The 21,453-nt window shown below is 40.5% G+C and overlaps 1 protein-coding gene across 2 annotated transcripts in view; it reads left to right on the plus strand.

The window, feature by feature from the left end:
- Positions 1–20,475, plus strand: part of jmjd6 (jumonji domain containing 6, arginine demethylase and lysine hydroxylase) — a 44,501-nt gene extending 24,026 nt beyond the window's left edge. Inside the window, exon 6 of one of the 2 annotated variants that reach the window (XM_068058126.1) lies at positions 19,361–20,475. In XM_068058126.1, the coding sequence (XP_067914227.1) occupies positions 19,361–19,492 (132 nt within the window). In that variant the 3' untranslated portion in view covers positions 19,493–20,475. The remainder of the gene's footprint in view (positions 1–19,360) is intronic. The other variant, XM_068058127.1, reaches the window with a different exon arrangement.
- Positions 20,476–21,453: the final 978 nt, after the last annotated feature.

Raw genomic sequence — 21,453 nt, forward strand, 5'->3', positions numbered from 1 at the left:
TCGCCCTCCTCTTTCCTGACTGCCTGACAGACACGTGCTTGTTTTTTCCCTTCCGAGCTGTGATACCATTTTAACAAATTGACGTGGCACAGCCTTTGCTTTTTCCTACAATCAATTATATAATTCACCTGGTTAATTCTCTTTACTACTCTGTACAGGCCACCGAACCAGGCTTTCCGTGGTTCTCCCTGTATTGGTAATAGCATTAACATGGCTGAAATGTTCTGGCCTTGGCATGTTCATCTGCCTGCCTTTTCATAGCTGTCTGGGAGGTTTTTAGGTGTTGCTGAGCCACCGCACAGGCTCTCGTGAGCCGGTCTCTGTAAAGGCTTGCTACCTGACCCAAACCCGACGACATGGGTTGGGTTGTACTTCCGGGACCAGCATTTGGGCTCGGGTCGGGCTGGGTCGGACACGCTCTATCACAGATAAGTGGCTGCACTGTTAATTTAATTTTTGGACTAGAAAGGTGGTTTTGTTACAGATATTTTAAGCTTGTGCAGATCAGCAACAAAATGAAAAACAGAAGGTAAGTTAACTGATGGTCTGGTCGGATTGGGTGTGGGAAAAAATGGAAGGACTCGCGCCGGGTCGGGCTCGGATCAGCTGTGGTTCTGTCAGGCTCGGGTCGGGTTTTTTTTTGCAGACCCAAGCAGGCCTGGAGATGTAGTCTAACAGGGAAGTTTCATCCCTGTATCCCAAAAACCTCTCCTTGATTAGCTTTAGAGGACCTCTCTCGTCATGTCCATGACCTAATTCAAAGGGACTAAAAGCAGTGGACGCATTGGGTGAGTCCCTGGTAGCAAACAGAAGAAATCTCAGCCCTTTGTCCCAGTCATGGGGTATTCATAGCAGTATGCCCTGATCATTGTCTTTAGGGTCTGGTGGTACTGCTCCAAAGCCCCTTGTGACTGTGGGTGGTAGGCTGAGGACTTCAGCTGGGTTATGTCCAGATTACCCATGACCTTTTGAAAATTGCTGGACATAGAATTTGTGCCCTGATCTGACCGGATCTCAGCAGGCAGCCCGTAGAGGGTGAAGAATTGGGTTAGCCCCTCCACCACTACCTTGGTAGAGATAGTTCTTAGAGAGATAGCCTCTGGAAATCGAGTAGCCACATCCATAACGGTGAGAAGATACTGGTAGCCCCCTTTCCTCGGGCAGGCGCCCCACACAATCTAACAGCACTCTGCTGAATGGTTCCCCTAAAGCCGGTCTGGGAATTAGGGATGCAGGTTTTATTGCAGGTTGAAGCTTCCACACAACTTGGCACATGTGACAAGTCTAAGAAAACTCCTCCACATCCCTGTGGAATTGTGGCCAGTGAAAGTGCTGTCTGATGTGGGTTTGGGTTTTTCTAATAACAACACCTTGGTACCTCGGCAGCACCACTACCTGGTGAACCATTGTCCACTCTTCATCTGCAGGTCGATGAGGAGGTCTCCACTTCCTCATCAGCACTTCATCCTTTAAATAAAACTCCCTCTGCTTCAGTGTCAGTTTGGGCAGTCTGTGCTAACGTTTTTAATACTGGGTCGGGTTGCTGAGCCTCGAACAAGGAAGATCTGTTTAACCCATCCTTTGGGCCCTCCAGCTTCCCAAAGAAGGTGTCAGGTTATCAGACAGTAGGGTCATCTGTCTGCAGTACCAGTTCAGCCTCCTCTGCTGGAGCTTGTTTGGCCATAGGGACCATGCAGTCAGGAAAAATGCCAGCTTTTCCTGTAACTGATCTGTCTCCCTGACCTCTTTTGGTGTCCCTGAAACCACTGCAGAAGCTACCACCTTCGCCAGATCATTACCCAGGAGCAGGTTGACCCCATCCACGGGTAAACTAGGGACAATCCCCACGGTTACCGGTTCTGAAACAAGGTCACACTCCAGGTCCACCTGGTATAAAGGTATGAGTGTAGACTCCCCTCCAGTGCCATTTACTAGCACTCGAGCATTCAGTGCACTCTCTGGGAGAAAGGTCATGCCTTTTCCAAGCAGAAGTGATTGGGTGGCGCCTGTATCCCTAAGTATGACAATGGGCTTACTCGCCTCTCGAGGGGTATAGGGTCAGTTTTCCTCTGCACACAGTCCTAGTAACTCTCAAGGATTTTGTTAAGTTTTCCCGCACTGTCAGCGATGGGTTTACTGGGTCTTATTGCTGCAGTCAAAGCCATAGCCTGGTCTGTTGTGCTTTCCATCGGGGCCCCTTTTCCTGCACTGGTCTGGTGTACCCTGACTAAACTTATGGGTTTTCCCTGTAACTTCCAGCAGTGAGCTTGAAGATGGAATGGAAACATACAAGCTTTCGGATGTACTGTTGATCTCAGCACATTCCTTTTTGGCCTGAGGAGAGCCCCCTGTGTTTCCTTCACACCCATGGCGGTTCATCCTATCACTCTCCCACCTTCTATCCTTTTCAGGTTTTTGGAGGTGACTAGGGAAGGGTTTCCCTTGCGGCAAGGGGAAAGAATAAATGTATAATCATCAGCCATGATTGCTGCCTGCCTGGCTCTTGGAACCTTTTGTTCCTCCACGTGGTTTCTTATGGAAAGGGGAAACGAGTTTTTGAACTCCTCGAGGAGAATCACCTCTCTGAGGTTTTCGTAGGTGGACCCTATTTTAAGTGCCTGTATCCACTGGTCAAATGCAAGCTGCTTAACTCTTTCAAACTCGAGATAAGTTTGTTTCGGCTGCTTTCGGAGGGTTCACAATTTTTGGCAGCACACCTCTGGTACTAGCTCAGATGCGCCTAGGATAGCATTTTTTGTCATTTTATAATCTGATGAACTCTCATCGGGCAACAAGTGAATAAACCACATGGACTTTTCCTGTTGGTTTGTTTTGCAATAACAGCGTCCAGCTCTCACTGGTCACTTCAGTTGTTTTGCAAGCTTTTCAAAAGAGATTAAAAATGCTTCCACATCTCCCTCATTGAACTTTAGTAACAACTGGGAGAACTTTTAAGAGTTCAGCACCTGGTCCTGAGCTTGGGGTAACGCCCTCACGAGTGGTGCCTTCACTGCATACATTGGGTCTTCCCCTATTCAATTTGAGCTGCCTTAACTCCCTTTGAAATGCTTTTTTCCCCTTTCCTCCCTTTTTCTCTTTCCTCCCTTTTTCCCTTTTCTGGAATTCTCTCTCCTCTCTCTCTGGAAAGCTCTTTCTTTCTCCCTTTCCTGAAATACTCTCTGCTCTTTCTCCTTCTGGAATTCTAATTCTAGTCTCCTCTGTTCTAGTTATACCTTAGCTAATGTTACTTTGTCTGTTTCAGATTCTATGCCTGTCTCCGATTCTTCAGTGTCAATTTAAAAATGGTTGGCCACAAGTTTTAGGATTTCAGGTTTCCTGGCTTTTGGACAGATAGTAATCTCTAACTGCCTAGTTACATTACTCAACTCTTCAACAAATAGGGCTTTTAACCTGGTCCAAGTTACTTCACTCTGTTCTAGGAAGGTACTTGCCTCGAATATGAACATTTTAGTACTCTAGCATTGAAAACCACAAGAAAACCTTTATTGAAGTTTTTAAATTATTGCTAGGGATCAATTTGGTTTCCTGCTTCCAATTTCCTGTTTGTCTTTGGGCTTAATCCCAGACGTGAGCCCCTAAATTGCTGTTACGGTCAAGAGAGGAGGGGTCGAAGGGCTTCCCTATGTTCCCTCTCCTTGTTTGACTTTAATTCTTAAAGTGGATGTACTGGTCAGTTTAGTAGATGTTTGATTACTTACTTGCTATGATCATAACAAGAACCAATCAGACATTTTTCTTGAGTTAACAAAGAAAGAGGTTAACTTTATTGTACCTAAACCGAACTAATAAAATAATAAACTACGCGCCAACTTTCTCTCGCACACAGAGACTAGAAGTTTACACACACACAAATAGGTTACAGAGTTGGGGAAGGTAGATTGGTTGAGTTAGACTCCATAGAAAAAAGAGGTATTGAGTCTGTGGAGTTTGGTGATTTGGCTGGCTTCCAGCTGAATTCGGTGGTCCTGAGGCTTTTAGTTTGAAGAGGTAGATGTTTTGTTTGGTAGATCTCTTGGAGACAGCGATGCGGATGTTTCCTCCAATGGGGTTTCTGATTGTAGTCGGAGTATGCAAAGGTGGTAGAGGGACCCTCACTTAGGCCTGCACATGTCAGAGTCCAGTTGCTTCTCCTCTGCTGCAGAGAAACCAGAGTCTGGAAAATGATCCGTGAAGATCTAAATAAATTGTCTCTATCCAGAGGTTTGGGGAATTCTTTAAAAAAAAAATGTTGTGCAACCAAGAGTGATGAAAGGGAAAGAAATGCTGACAAAAAAAACTCAAATAGTTAAGAAGGACAAAACAGATTATCCTAAGTTTACACAGGTAGTAAGAGAGCAAAGCCTTTTGAATAATGGTAAAAATACAAGGGAGTACGGAGGTGATCGGACAATGTTCCATTATTAAAGTTACAGTAAGTGAATGCCTACCTGATGGAGCAAAGATAAAGTAGAAACCTAGATGGCCTCAATTTATCAACAGTATTTTAGTCTTAGATATAACAGGATGGCTATGAAATGGAACTGTTTATTTGTTTTAAAAAGTTAGTACAGGAATATACTTTCACATTGAAGGGAACACAGTACACAGTTTTCAGATTGTCTGATAATTTTTGTAGTAATTAAAAGAAAATTCAAGATAAAAGGAATAAACTTCTTGCAGCCGGTACAGAGTGATGTCATTTTGGCTGACCTGATTGACTTAGTTTCATAGTGCTAAACATCTTTACAGGCTAAATGAATGGGAGGATTTGAATGAAACAGATGGAAGGTTGTACATTATGCTTTACCAACAATTTCAGACCCCTGCTCATTGATTTGAGAGACCTGTTCCTGGCACTGAAAGATAGTGAGAGATTCTTGGAATAAATCGGCCACATACAGCCTAAGTTGTGGGAAGTAGATTAAGGAACTTTCCCAAATGGCGGTAAGAAAGAAATGAGAGACTAAAATATCATAAAGTATTAAAATATTAAATATATTATGAATGGAATAGGGAAACCAATGTCTTAGAGGAGCTTGAAGTGGAGAGGTTATAGAATTATTGCAGACATATTTGGAAAATGAACAATAATGCAGCAAGACCCTCATGAATATTTCATTGTTTGTGGATTTTAACATATTGAATCTTGGCAGATTGTTAACAGCCTTTATTTTGCATCTTATAGATACAATACTTGGTTCTGAAGTACTTGACACTGAGCACAAACAGTTTACAATCTCCAATATTGACATCCTTCACTTTGATTAATTGCCACAATGTCACCTTCCCCCAAAAAATTAAGTTACTGCCAAGGGCACTGGAAATGGTTAACAGTTCTTGTATTGTGTAGTGATAGATGGGATAAAGATAACCTCATCTGCAATTATACTGAAGTAAGGGAAGGTGGCAAATGGATGTAGGAAGTCCATTTTATTTTGCCTTAAGAGATGAAATAAGGAGGAATAAAATCAAGGACACCTATCTGGAATAAGACCCAGGAAGGCAAATAATAATGCAGAGGGCAGACAAGTGATTTCAGTTCATTAAAATTTGAGTTGTCGAGTTATAATCATTGCAATCAGAAAGACATTTCACTTGTACAAAAGCAAAATACTGCACAAGTGGGAAATCTGGAATAAAAACTGAAAATGCTGGAAATAGCAGAGTTTCTCCTTTTTTATTTGCTTCAAACCTATTCTATTTCTAACTTTTCCCAGTTCTGAGGAAAGGTCATTGACCTGAAATGTTAACTGTTTCTCTCTCCACAGATGATGTCTGACTTGCTGAGTATTTCCAGCATTTTCTGTTTTTATTTGACATTGCACTTAAGTTTTATTCTGATTTAGACTTTTCCACTTTTATTTCCTTAAAATTTGTTGTGGACAATAGAGAAAGGGAGAGAAGAGAACAGAAAAAATGGACAAAAACATGGAGAGATTTCTGCAAAGAACAGGACTAAGCACAGAGGAAAATGTAAATGAGGCAAAAGTATATTTGATGGGGGGATGCAGGGAAGGTCAAGAAAATGGCTACAGCAAATGCAAATTATCTACAAGACAAACAACTGAGATCATTAGACATACTTTAAGACTGAAACAGTTGCTTGTTATCTTGTTGTTTATCTCATATTTCAAAAAAACAGCTGCAGCCAATTCTGAAAAAGTAAAGCTTTACCTAAGATAGTAGCTGAGTTGCCACAAAAAGCTATTTTGAGGAAGCCAAGTTTCTTTTGAAAGCTGCAGTTTACCAACTTAGTGGTGATATATAATTTCTTTGGGAATAAACATTTTTTAAACAGACCTGGATCTGTATCCCTCAAACCATCCTAATTTCTTTTCTGTCTGAAGTTTGTGTGCGACTAAGTGACAGAAAGTAATGCCTGATCAATTTTCCATCTACTAACTTGTGTTTTCAAAAACAAATTATTGATTTGATTGGTTCATATTGACATTGAATCCTAGTGAAAAAGATATTTTCTCTTTTCTGAAATGCTAGAAGGCTGCAACATGGATTGGAAAGCTGGCTGAGCTTAATGCATGAGCAGTGGCCATGTATGTCCTCATCATTCTTTGCCAGAACCTTATAAATATAGAGCTCTTTACCTCTTTCATTCTTACTGCAAAATTCAGATTTTTGGATCTTTAGCTTGGTATTATATAATCATCACTACAACAACTATAACTTGCACTTATACAATGTTAAGTCTATCTCCTTCCTTCTGTGATTCACAACAAGACGCTTCATGTAAGACATTCACGACCAAGTTGTGTAAACGGAACAGACTTTATTCATACAGCATGGATGATCTATCTATACAATACAAAGTAGCGTGGTGGGTGATCTCTCTTTCTTTCTCTCTCTCTCTCTTCCCCACCCCCTCTTCTCCCTTTCCAGATACCTAACTAACCCTGGAAACAACAACTCCTTATGTCATATTTGTTTGCTTAAAAAGTACATTTAACAAATAAGTAGACCTTCAGACTCCCAACCTATATAACTCAGTCATAAGTAACTACCTCCAGATTTCATGATTTAGCTACCTTTGGACCTTCCAAGGAAAATTTATTTATGCAAATTTAAAGACATCCATTCTACACCATGATTTATTGATCCCTCTGTTTATATTTGTTACGCTAATCACTAAAGTTATGCATTAATCACTCATGTTTGATGTTGTCCCAGTCACATATTTCCTTGAAAGGCATTCCTTGCAGATGATAAGACATCTGGAGCGGGACATAATTCATCCCCTGCTGCCTACTCACATGCAGCCCACTGTTCCATCTCTCACGTTATCACTAGGCAACCTATTGCTGCATCTCTTGTTCCTCAGCAGCCTGTGCTCCATGACCAGTTATAGTTATGCAGTTCAGTTTGATTCTGAACTCTCAAACATACTACACTTTTAACAAAGAAGAATGTCCCAAACTTCACAGGCGTAATCAGACAAAAAGTGGATGCCAAGACAAAGAAGGAGATGTTAGGAGTGGTGGTCAAAGAAGTGGGTTTTAAGGAGGGTATTAAGGGTGACGAGGTCGAGGATTTAATAGGAGTTCCTGAGATTGATGCTTTGATACCTTTGAAGGTATGATGGTGGAGTGAAGGTGGAAATGCACAAAAGGCCAGGTGATAGGATGGAGATAAAAACAGAAAGTGCTGGAAAAACTCAGCAGAAGGGTCACTGACCTGAAACGTTAACTCTGCTTCTCTCTCCACAGATGCTGCCAGACGTGTTGAGTTTTTCCAGCACTTTCTGTTTTTATTTCAGATTTCTAGCATCCGCAGGATTTTGCTTTTATGATAGGATGGAGAGTTTGGGATGGGTTGTAGGGCTGCAGAAGTTCACAGCGATAGGAGAGGGTAAGACCACGAAGGGCTTTAAACACTAGGATGAGGATTTTAAATTGTAAGTGTTGGATGGGGAGCAATATGGAGGTCAGCAACCATAGGGATGATAGGGACTTGATGCAGGCAGCAGAGTTTGGAGCATGGAGGTTGGCTAGGACAACCTTGAAATTGTTGACTCAGAATGCGAGAAAGACATGGATGAAAGTTTCTAGCAGCAGATGGACTGAGGCAGAGGCAAGCACTTTTACAGAGGTAGAAGTAGGAGGTCTTGGTATTGGCGAATATGTTGGGTTAGTAGCTGAGCTTGGGGTTTGAATAAGATGCAAAGATTGCAAACAATCTGGTTCAGCCTGAGAAAACAGTGGACGGGAAGGGAGTGGTGGTGCAGGATATCAATCTCAAAGGTACAGAGTTTGTTGCTGGGGTAGAAGATGTTGACTCCAGTCATCCCAATGCTTAAGTGGAAGAAACTGCAGCTCTTCCAAGATTGGAATTCGGGTAACGGTTTTATAACAGTGGCAGTGGAAGGGAAAAGAGAGAGATGCTGGAGATGTAGAGCTTGAATAACTGACTTAGCTAATCTTCCCTCCTACCTTTTTCAATCTTAGCATTGTTCCTTGGCCCATCAGCAGTTATTTATTAATTAAAAAGACACTGTGAATAATGAGCAATTATATTCAAGATACAAAACCAAAGGACAGAAGACCCTTACAAAACTGTTATGTTTCCTTAAATATTGCTTTTGCCTAAGTGCTTTTAAATTTAAATAAGTTCCCTCACAGTACTGCACAGTTTTAGACCTTGTAGATTTATAGCAAAATCTGTATAATTTTCCATTCCAATCAGACACACATCCAACTATAGGATACATTTATTCATCAAACCTACATAGCAGCTACTAAATATGTTGCACTTTAAAAACAGGTCTATATTCCTGTCAGGCTCAGCCACGGTCACTGAGTGCATACACAGAAATCTAAAAATTGGGGATTAAATATCTTGCTGCTATGAAGACTAAATTCCTTCTATTCTTCTGGACGTATCTGACCCCATTCTGAGACACCAGTAGATCTTTTGAGGTTTCATTAATTCTCTGTGGCAGTTTGCAGAGAAAATGGAAACAGATGCCACTTGAGCTACCATAGTGAACATCACAAGCTTCAGCAACAAAATAAAACCACATATGATCAGACTATTCATAAAGATTAAATGATTCAATTAAAATGTGCTGGAATTAAAAATCGTTTCATCCCAACTTTAGCTAGTTTTCACTGCATATTTTAATATATCCTTCATTTATAATCATACTTTTGGTACTGAGATATATTTCTTTGCATTTCTGAACAGTAATTACCATATGCATCTCCTCCCCGCCCCCACCCACCCCCCTCCATTTGTTAGATCTCTGCAGATTTCCCTGAATTTTACGGCCTGAGTTTTGCAGTCAGCGGCGAAGCAGTCGCTGACCTCAAAGAAAGCTGTCCACAAAGATCTAGCGATCTCAGTGGTGCAGACTTACCCTTTTTCTGACAGCAGTTTAAATCTGGTGCCAAGTCAAGGGAATCGCCAGCTGGACAGTAGCAGTGATGTCAGCAGAGAAGGTAAGCAGCCAATCACATTGAAATGTTTTCAGACAGAAAACCGTGACATTAACAGCACTGAATCCCTTCTCTTTTAATTTAAAATTTCAGGTAGCAAAATAAATGAATTATTGGATTAAGGTAGAAGCTAAAATAAAGATAAACAAACTTTTAAAAAATTAAGAATTACTTTAAAAAAAAATGAAATATGTGGAATTTTTAGCATAGTGAAGCTTGACGTTCACAAAGATAAAATTAGATTTTCAGAGGCAGTAAGGGTGTTCAGTAGTAATTATAAGTTAATGCACTGCTAAAAACCTAGTTACACCTCATTCAACAAGGTATAACTTTTTCAAGCGCTTTTGCAGCAAGACTAACAATGTCAGATCGAAGTTTTCGTCAGTTGATAGATTTCCCATGGATCGCAGTCCAGAGGGAACCTCAACAGCGCTCCATCTGGAAAAGCATCAAATCACTGACAGCAACTTCGGATTTTCATGTCAATCTGCACATGGGCTACAGACTCCCAAAGTTGCTGTCGGTTTCAGTAGCATAATGACAGTTTAACCATCGTTGTCACCACAAAATCCAGGCCATAGTCTGATTTTTTTTCCCCCCCTCTCTGACCCAGGGATCCTGAAGCCAGTTGCTGTGTCCTGCTGCAGCTCCAGCTGAGATTAGTTAGCCATCTCATCAGAGACTAGAAATTGATCCTGGAATCTATCAGGCTGTATGACGTATATAGGTTTCCAAACTGGGGCCCATGATGTTAAACTCGAGAAAGCTTATTATGGAAGGATAATGCTGGAACCTATCTTTGCTCAGTTTCACATTTATTGTACAGAGTAAAAGGATTACAAACATGTAACTCCTCAATCAAACTCTTCACCAGTCTCAGTGAGTGTCTGCTTATAAGTGCTCAAGTAAGACCCCACTTAACACCCTCCACTTGCACATAAATAATTGCTACACTATTAACAGATTAATACATGAGATAACCTGGGGTTCTCTGAGGTCATCAGTTCTTTTTCTTTCAGGAGACCTGTGCATTTTTCTGTGTTTGTTGACTTTCTATCATGCTACTATTGCCGCATATTGCCACATTACAAAAAAACTTCCTGTTTGTCAGCACTGTTTTTGCTTTGGGTTGCTGACAGGAAGTCCCTGGGAATGTGTAAATCTGTGTGTGTAAACATGTAGAAAAAATGAAAAATCATGTTTTGGTGCTGCCTCTACCCACATAGCTTTGGGGAGCCAATCCAGAAAGTTTTTACAAATATTGTAAACAGCTTAAATCTTCAAACTGCAGCCGATTGCAAATTAATCAGTGCAGTACTGTTCTATCTATTTAACAATTGACATGGTATTTAAATGGAGAGATTGGGTTAATCAGTTGTGGAGTTTGATGAGACTAAAGCCAAGGAGCATAATTCATATATAGAGTATATTTCAGCATATTTTCTTCTTTTGGACAAATCAACATTACTTTTTCCGTTAATTGGATTCAGGCTGACATGACATTTCTAGGTTACATGACTGTGTCTATTTACAACAAACCCGATCAGCCATGACTACAAGGCAGCCCAATGTGTTACCCATTTTTTTTCTTCAAAATTAGACAATTTATAATTCCAATAACTACATTTTGCTTTATCTCATGAACATTCAATTTAGCCACAGGTCTTATTTGGCATCTTAAATAAGTGACTTCTGAAGATTGGATAATATCTACCACATTACTCTGATTTAACAGTTGTCGTGTGTGTTCATGGGATTCTGCCAAATTTGTTTTATAAGAAATAGGAGCAAGAAGGGCCATACGGCCCCACAAGCCTGCTGTGGCATTTAATGAGATCATGGCTGATCCTTGACCTCAACTCCCCTTTCCCGCATCGTTCGATTCCCTTAGAGTGCAAAAATCTATTATCTCAGCATTGAATATGCTGAATGACTGAACATCCACATGCCTTTGGGATACAGCATGCAAAATATTCACAAACCTCTGAGTGAAGACATTTCTCCTCATCCAAGTCCAAAATATCCATCCCATTATCCTGACACTGTGCCCCCTAGTTCTAGACTCCCAGCCAGGAGAAACAGCCTCTGTGTCCAATCTATCAGCCCTCTCAGAATCTTACATGTTTGAATTAGATCACTTCTCATTCTTGTAAGCTCCAGAGGGTATCGGTCCATTCTACTCAATCTCTCTTCATAAGTCAACCCTATCATCCCAGGAATCAATCTAGTGAACCTTAGTTGCCCACTGTTTAATGCATGTATATCCTTCCTTAGGTACAGAGACCAAAACTGCACATAGTACTCCAGGTGTGGTCTTACCAACACCCTGTACAATAGCAGCAAGACATCCTTACTCTTCTACTGCACCCCATTGTAATAATGGTTAACATGCCATTTGCCTTCCTAATTGTTTGCTGTATACCTACATGTTAACTTGCTGTATTTCTTGTGCAAGGACACCCAAATCCCTTTCCCCATTTAAAAGATATTTGGTTTTCTTTCCTTCCAATAAAGTGAATAACCTCCCATTTCCCGCCATTATACTCCATCTGCTACCTTCTTGCCCATTCGCTATGTCCCTTTGCAGACTCTTTGTCTTCCTCAAAGCTTACCTTCCAACCTGGCTTTGTATCATCAGCAAACTTGAATGCATTACGCTTAGTCCCTTCATCTAAGTCATATCAAATGTTACATTTGCTACCTTCCAATCCACTAGGACCATTCCAGAATCTAGGAAATTTTGAAAGATTACAACCAGTGCATCCACTATCTCTGCAGCTACCCCTTGAATGTAGGCCACCAAGTCCAGGGGATTTGTTGGCTTTCAGTTCATTAACTACTTTTTCTTTGCTAATATAAATTACTTTAAGTTCCTCACTGTTGTTAGCCCCTTGGTTCCCCACTATTTCTGGGTTTTTTTGTGTCTTCTATTTTGAAGACAGACACAAAATATTTGTTGAAGTTCTCTGCTATTTCCTTATTCCTCTTTATAATTTCTCCTGCCTCAGCCTCTAAGGAACCCATGTTTACTTTCGCTACTCTCTTCCTTTTCACATGCTTGTTGACACGGTTACAATCTGTTTATATTTCTGCCAAGTTTACTCATTCTTTTTTCTCCCTCAAGTTATTTTTTGGTCATCCTTTGCTGGTATCTAAAACCCTCCCAATCCTGAGGTTTACTACTCTTGGCAATATTATAAGCCTCTTTTAATCCAATACTATTGTTAACCACTATTGTTAGCCACGGCTGAATCACTTTTTCATTTGAGTTTTTATTTCTCTTTGAAATGTAGATTCATTGAGAATTATGAAATATTTCTTTAAATGTTCAGCATTGCTCATCTACCATCTACCTTTTATGCTAATTTCCCAATCTACCTTAGCCACGCACACCTCATACCTACGTAATTACTTTAATTAAGCTCAATACTCTAATTTGTTACTCTGAAACTTGATGTGAAATTGTATTATATTATAATTACTCTTTCTCAGACTGTGAGATTACTAATTAACCCTGGTCATTACACAAAGCAAGATCTAAAACAGCCTCCTCACTGGTTGGTTCTACACCATATTGTTCTCGGAAACGGTCTTGAATGCATTCCATGAACTCGTTCTCTAAACTATTTTTGCTAATTTGTTTTGTCCAGTCTATATAAAGATGAATGTCTCCATGATTATTGTTACAAGCTCCTCTTACCTCTTGATTAATACTCTGTCCAACATTATAGCTACTGTTAGGGGGCCTATAAACTACTCCCACCAGCGTTTTCTGACCCTTGTTCTTTTTTATTTCCACCCATACTCATTCTACTTCCTGCTGTTCCAAACTAAGATCCTTTCTCACTACTGCCCTTATGTCATCTTTCATTATCAGGGCTACTGCCCTCTCCTTTTCCATTTCATCTGTTTTTTCAAAGCATCAAATACCCTGGCAGATTTAGTTCCCTACCTTGATCACCGTGTAAGCATGTTTATAAACTTTTATAAACCTATATTGAATTTAAATTTCTGCCTTTATTGGTAAGTGTTTTCCAAGAACACTGCCTACTTTTAAACTTAATTTCCTTAAATCATCGTGGATGAATTGTGCATTGACCTGTTGCCATTTGAATAATTGTTTGTTCCATCTTTTGTTTTCTTTTTACAGCTACAAAATGTTATCAATTTTGATGTATCGCTTACTCCAGAAATGTAAAAGATATGCTAACCAATATAGTGAGAAAATATATTGGCCATATTTTCTTTTTGTTATTTCAGTTCTCATTTTGAAACCCATTTGTTTCTCAATTCCATGCCTATTGTAAACCCATCTTCAACAAAGTCTTTACAATATTCTGTGTCATTTCTTTCTTCCAATTTTCCTTTTTACTAGTTTGCATGTTTATACAACCTCCCTTTCTAGAATTTTTAAGTCTTTTAACATTTGTTTATTTCTAAAGTATTGCCATTCCTACTTCTTCACTTCAGTCTGGTTTTGTTTTTAACTACTTTTGTGTGTGTGTAATTTCTGGTATGCCCTTAAGCTTTACATTTTTCTCCCAGTTTTTCCTCTCCAGTCCAACTTCCTGAATTTAAATTAGTTTCCTGTAGATTCTTTTAAGGGCTACTATCTTCTGGCAATACTCCAGGAATACATTTCAGATTTTAGAGCAGTCCTTAAAACGGCATTTTTATTCCAAGACTGACTTGACACAAAGCTTAGTTTAACATGACCTAAAGTACCAATACACATACCCACCTGTTGTATAACAATATGAGTGGCTATGTCATTTATGTATGCACATATACACTTAGCCAATGCAGCTACAGCAATATTTGAATACAGGAGCCGACCTTATAACACTGGGACTCCTGCTAATTCTTAAACCGAAGTAAGTTACATTGGCCCAGAATTTGCTGGAGTGGGACATCTCACAGTGTGCCCTGTTTGTGAGATATTTTTTCTCACCCATCAGCTCAAAGAAACCCTTGCTGTACAAGTTGCTGCAAGTGTGAGTTAATAACATCAAAGCGGGCATTGCTGGGGTTTTTTACACAGACAGTAGTGCAGTGGTTAGCACCATAGCCTCACAGCTCCAGCGACCCAGTTCTGGGTACTGCTTGTGTGGAGTTTGCAAGTTCTCCCTGTGACCGCGTGGGTTTCCGCCGGGTGCTCCGGATTCCTCCACAGCCAAAGACTTGCAGGTTGATAGGTAAATTGGCCATTGTAAATTGCCCCTAGTGTAGGTAGGTGGTAGGGGAATTGTGGGGATCTGGTAGGGAATCTGGGATTAATGTAGAATTAGTATAAGTGGGTGGTTGATGGTCGGCACAGAGTCGGTGGGCCGAAGGACCTGTTTCAGTTCTGTATCTATGACTCTGACTCTAATGTCATTAATTTAACTTGCCGTTAGTTTCCCTGCAAATTCTGGACCATTGTAATCTACATCAAAGAGAGCCTGCATACAAATGCCGAAGAATCTTGTGTAGCATTGTATAGCTAAATCGCACCCCACTCTAATTATAGAAGATCTATGAAAATATTCCCAGAAACGAGTGAAATAGAATTAAGATTTTTTTCAGCAAATCCTATAGCAGGTATTCTGTCCATTTTGACAGTAATAATTGATGGATAATATAACTATGTAGAGTTGGAAAGAGCTCAAATAAGATGGCCTAGACATTTTGAATATTTCATGTATATTGCCATCAGTTCTTATCAGCATCTAATGCTCACAGGAAATGTGTGTGTATGATAGGCCATTGAAATGTTATTTCATAGGAAATATTTAATCCAAAAACACAGTGTCAGTTTCCACAGGTATGCTGATGAAGCCCAGCTCAACATTGCCCCTGACTTTACATAAACACTTAGCCAATGCAGCTACAGCAATATTTGAATATAGGAGCCCACCTTTTAACACTGGGACTCCTGCTAATTCTTAAACCGAAATAAGTTACATTGGCCCAGAATTTGCTGGAGTGGGACATCTCACAGTGTGCCCTTTTTGTGAGATATTTTTCCTCACCCATCAGCTCAAAAAAACCCTTGCTGTACAAGCTGCTGGAAGTGTGAGTTAATAACATCAAAGCGGACATTGCTGGGGTTTTTTGCACACTAGTAATGGCATTAATGTAACTTGTCATTAGTTTCTTAGCAAATTCTGGACCATTGTAATCTACATCAAAGAAGAGAGCCTGCATACTAATGCCGAAGAATCTTGTGTAGCAGTTTACTTTCTCTAAACTGTCAGATTGTTTGTCCGACATCAAGTATTGGATGAACAGAAATTTTCTCCACAAAATATTGGGAAGACAGGAGCCATTGCCTTTGGTCCCCAGTGCAATCTCCATTCCCTCTCACAACTGTCTAAGGATGAAACAGACTGTTGTCAACCTTGATGTTGACCCCAAGATGAGCTTCCTACCACATATCCGCACCATCAGCACAACTTCCAACTCTAACATCATCTGACTCTGCCCTTGCCTCAGCTTATCTGCTGCTGAAACCCTCATCCATGCTTTTGTTACCTCTAGACTTGACTATTCCACCCACTCCTTGCTGGCCTCCCTAGTTCTACCCTCCACAAACTTTAGGTCATTCAAAACTCTGCTGGCCATATCCTAACTCGAACCAAGTCCCACTCACCCATCACCCCTGTGCTTGCTGAGCTGCATTGACTCCCGGTTAAGTAATGCCTCAATTTTAAAATTCTCGTCATTGTTTTGAAATGCCTCCATGGCATCGCCCCTCCCTATCTCTGTGCTCTCCTCCAACCTTACAGTCCCTTGAAATCTCTGTGCTGCACCAATTCTGGCCTCTAGAGCATTGCAAATTTTCAGCGCTCCCTGGTTGGTGGCTGTGCCTTCAGCTGCCAAGGCCCTAAGTTCTGGAATTCACTCCAGAACCCCTTCGGCACCTCTACTCTCTTTCCTCCTTTAAGATGACACCTACCTCTTTGACCAAGCTTTTGGTTTTCTGGCCTAAAATGTCCTTATGTGGCTTAGTGTCAAATTTTGTTTTATAACACTTGTAAAGCATCTTGGAATGTTTTATTACATTCAAGGCGCTCTATAAATGCAAGTACTTGCAAGTAGATGGGTGGCCATCTGGAACAGTAAACAGGAGCAGGCGGTCATAGTCATTTCCAGCATTCGGCCCATCGAGTCCATGGCGGCTCTCCACGAGCAATCCAGTCAATCCCACTCCCCCACTCAACCCCTTTTCTCTGCAAGTTTATTTCCTTCAAGTGCCCAACCAACAGGAGTCTTTGGGGTGTGTGCCACTCTCAAACCGGTACTCAGCTTTGGAGACTGCTGGGAGTAATGACACCTTTAAGGTGTGCAGTCCAGACCATGACACCAATGAGCAAGGGACTGCACAGGAGGGAACAGAAAAAAAAGAGTAGTGGTTATTGGAGATTCCGTAGTTATGGGGACAGACAGACATTTCTGTAAGCGCCGTGGTGAGCCCCACATGGTGTGTGCCTCCCTGGTGCCAAGGTAAAGGACATCACAGAGAGAGTGCTGAATATTCTGAAGGGGGAAGGGAGTGAGCCAGAAGTTGTGGTACACATCGGTACCAACGACAGAAAGGGCAGGTAATGAGGTCCTACAGTCAGATTTTCAGGAGCAAGGGAGGAAGTCAAAAAGTAGGATCTCGAAGGCGGTAATCTCTGGATTACTTCTAGTGCCATCTGTCAGCGAGAGTAGAAATAGGAAGATAGGGAGGATCATACATGGCAGGAGGCATGGTGCAGGAGGGAGGTTTCAGATTCTTGAGATATTGGGACCAGTCTGGGACAGGAAGGACCTATTCAAATGGGACAGATTGCAACTCAAAAGGACTGGGACCACTGTCCACGTGGCGAGATTCACTAGTGTGGTTGGGGAGGGTTTAAACTAAATTGGCATATAGAAGTAGAAAAGAAGAATAAGGTGTGTAAAGGAGTGAGTGCATTAGATAGTACTAGAGAAGGAAGTAGTACCATATTAGATAGAAGCAGATTACAAAGGACTTCAAGGAATGCAAAGGTTTACAATACATGTATGTAAACACAGCAAGTGTGGTGAATAAGATTGGTGAGCTACAAGCACAAGTAGCCATGTGGGAATATGATCCAGTGGCAGTAACAGAAACGTGGCTTAAAATGGTGAGGACTGGGTGTTTAATATTCATGGATATGTAGTGCTCAGAAAAGATAGGGAAGGAAAAAGGGAGATGGGGTAGCAGAACTCATTAGGGAAGACATTATTGTGTTGGACAGAGAGGATGTCCTTGAAGAGGCAGAGACAATCCATTTGGTTAGAGTTGAGAACAAAAAGGGGATAGAGGAGCAAATCTGCAGAGAAATCGCAGAGTTGTGCAGGAATTATACAGTGGTGATATTGGAGGACTTGAATTACCTAAATATTGATTGGGATAATATTAGAGTAAAGGGTAAAGAGGGGGAGGAATTTCTGAAATGTATTCGGGAGAACTTCCTTGACCAGTGTGTTCTTGGTCCTACTAGAAAGGAGGCATTGCTGGATCTGCTGCTGGGGAATGAGGTGGGCCAAGTGGACCAAGTGTCTGTGGGGGAACACTTGGGTAAGAGTGATCATTGTATCATAAGGTTTAGATTAGCAATAAAGAAGAGCAAGGAACAATCTAAAGTAGAACTTCTAAATTGGAAGAGGGCTAATTTCAATAGGATGAGAGAGGATCTAGCCAGGGTAAAATAGAACTAAAGATTGACAGGAGAAATTGAACAATGGGTGATCTTTAAGGAGAAGATGTTTCAGGTACAGGCTAGGTATATTACAACAAAGGTGAAAGGTAAGGGAACCAAAGCTAGGATTCCTTGGATGACAAGGGAGATAGAGAATATGATATTAAAAAAAAGGTGTATGATGAATGTCAGGTGAATTCTTCAAGCGAGAACCAGGCCAAATAGAATAAGTTGAGAGGGGAAGTCCAGAGGAAAATATGACAGGCATAGAGAGAATAGAATGGCAGTTAACATAAAAGGGAACCAGATAATCTTCTACTGGCATGTAAATTGTAAGCAGGTAGCAAGAGCCGGAGTGGGGCCTATTAGAGTCAAAGAGGTTGATAAATGCTTCGAGGCACAGGGCAAGGCTAGAATAATTTATGCGTACTTTGTGTCGGGGTTTACTAAGGAAAGGTTGTTGACAAAATATTGGCAGAAGCAGAGATGGTAGAGGTAATGGGTGAGGTAAAAATTGATGGGAAAGATGTACTGGAAAGACTGCCTATGCTTACGGTGGATAATTCGCCTGTGCCGGATGGCTTGCATCCCAGGTTGCTGAAGAAATATGAATGGGGATAGTGGAAGGACGTCATAATCTTCCAATCTTCCCTAGAGGGGAGGTACCAGGGGATTGGAGAGTGGCAAATGTGACACCCTTATTCAAGAAAGGGTCTAAGGACATTCCTCGTAACTACAGGCTGGTCAGTTTATCAGTGGTGGGTAAGGTTTTAAAAACAATAATCAAGGAAAAAAATCAACAGACACTTGGAGTGGTTTGAGTTAATTAAAGAGAGCCAGCACGGGTTTGTAAAAGGCAGATTGTGCCTGACTAATCTAATTAATATTTTTTATGAAGTAACAGAGAATGTTGATGAAGGGAAAGCAATGGATGTTGTCCTTATGGATTTTAAGAAAGCATTTGACAAAGTACCACATAAATGATCGGTTAACAAAATTGAGGCTTATGGAATAGGAGAATTAGTGTCAGCTTGGATAAAAGAAATTGGCTGAAGGACAGAAAACAGCGAGTCATGGTCAACAGTTGTTTTTCAGACTGAAAGATGGTAGATAGTGGTGTTTCTCGAGCTTCAGTGCTAGGACCGCTGCCAATTACTCCTTTCCCTTTTATGATACCTTAATTTCATTTACTTAAATTCATCTTGTTTGTTTGAAAACTAGTGTGACTCTGGTGCTGAAGGAGATGGAATGACACACAGAAGGAAGAAAAGAAGAACCTGCAGTATGATGGAAGATGGCAGTTCTCAATCTCGTGATGACTGTGTGAGCAAAGAACGTAGCTCCTCCAGGTGACAAGAAACACTGGAAGATACCAACATTGCATCCTAAAATAAATTAAAAATAAAGCTGCAGTAGAAGATGAAAAATTGCCAGTTTGACTCCATTTTAAATTCTGAAATACTTCATTTTTCTGTTGCTAGTAGATATCTTTTATTTGCCTCCTTGGTAGTAATTGTAAATCCAGACAGAAATCTGTCACGGATAGCCATTTAAGAACATACAATGTTAAATAATTTCTTTTTTTAGTTAACATTATCTGTTGTTGAAAAGATATTTTTGTAAACTCCTCCCTAAATTAACAGTAATACTGAGTTAAACACAGTTCCGAGTCAGTGTTGATGATACAGATATTAGATACTCTTTATTACTGTTGATCAATATTTCTGTTCAAGTTCTGCTTGAACTAAATAAAGTTGAACACTGAATAAATCTGTTTTTATCCTGAAGCTCTCAATTTAGAAAACAACATTGCTACATTTTGCACTTAACTTGTTAACTTGATCCAGAGGCCTTTCAAAAGCCAGATTTACATAATTACTACCTTTACTGTAACTGTGTGTTAGCTGTAGCTCAGTTGGTGACACTCTCGCCTCTCAGTCACAAGGTTGAGAGTTAAAGTCTCCAGAACATGAGCACAAAAACCAAGGCTGACACTCCAGTGCCGTACTGAGGGAGTGCTGCACTGCTGGGATTGCCGTCTTCTGGATGAGAGCTTAAACCAAGGCCCTATCCCTAATGTGGATGTAAAAGATTCCATGGCACTATTTCAAAGAAGAGCTGGGGTGTTATCCCCAATGTCCTGGCCAATATTTATCCCTCAATCAACATAACAAAAACAGATTGTCTGGTTATTATCATATTCTGTTTGTGTAAATAAATTGGCTGCCCTGTTCCTACATTAAAACAGTGAATACACTTCAAAAGTACTTCATTAGCTGTAACGCGCTTTGGGATGTTTGGTGATTGTGAAAGGCGCTATATAAATGCAAGACTTGTTCTTTTTTAACTTTTAAATTCCAGATTCAAACTAAATTTATTCTTGGTCCATGTTTATTATTCTGTTAGCTAATGTTCCAATTGTATGTATTCTCATTGAATATTTTCTCCAGATAATGTTTTATAACCAGAAGACAGAGATGTGTACATTATATACAGATGGAGTAATTTGTTGCCATAGAGAAATTAGTTATCTTTTTTATGACATTATTTTTAAAAAGCACTAAAAGACAATGAATAACTCATGAATGGAAATGCCTTATCAAGTTCAGTTAGCAATTATATTTAAATGCTATTTTAATAGCTTCTATTATGATATAGAGCAGTCTAGATGAACTGCTCTTGTTTCTCTTTAGAGGTGATTAGCTGGTATTTGCAAGTTCCTAAACAGAAACTGTTAAATTTGGAGGACTCGAGATTTCCCAATAGCCACGGGTAACAGTATTGCCCAGTATAGTATTAAGACATAGAGTAGTCATATGGTAGCATTGTGGTTATGTAATCCAGAGGCCTGGACCAATGATCCAGAGACATGACTACAAATCCCCCTGTGACAGCTGGGGAATTTAAATTCAGTTAAATAAATAAATCTGGAATATAAAGTTAGTCTCAGCAATGGTGACATGAAACTACCATCTAGTTCACAGATCTCCTTCAGGGAAGGAAATCTTCCATACTTACCTGATCTGGCCAGCCATGTGACTCCAGATCCACTGCAATGCGGTTGACTATTAACTGCCCTCTGAAATGACCTAGCAAGCCAATGGGTTGTATCAAACCATGATGAAAATGTCTAATAAGAAAAATGGATGAACCACCCGGTATCAACATAAGCCATGGAAATGACAAAGGCAAAGTCAACTCTGCAAAGTTCTCCTCACTAATATCTGTGTTGGGAGAGCTGTGCCACAGACAAGTTACGCAACAGCCTAACATAATCATACTCTCAGAATCATACATTTCAGTCAACATTCTAG

This window comes from Heterodontus francisci, chromosome 26 (assembly GCF_036365525.1).
Source record: "Heterodontus francisci isolate sHetFra1 chromosome 26, sHetFra1.hap1, whole genome shotgun sequence".
Classification (NCBI taxonomy): domain Eukaryota; kingdom Metazoa; phylum Chordata; class Chondrichthyes; order Heterodontiformes; family Heterodontidae; genus Heterodontus; species Heterodontus francisci.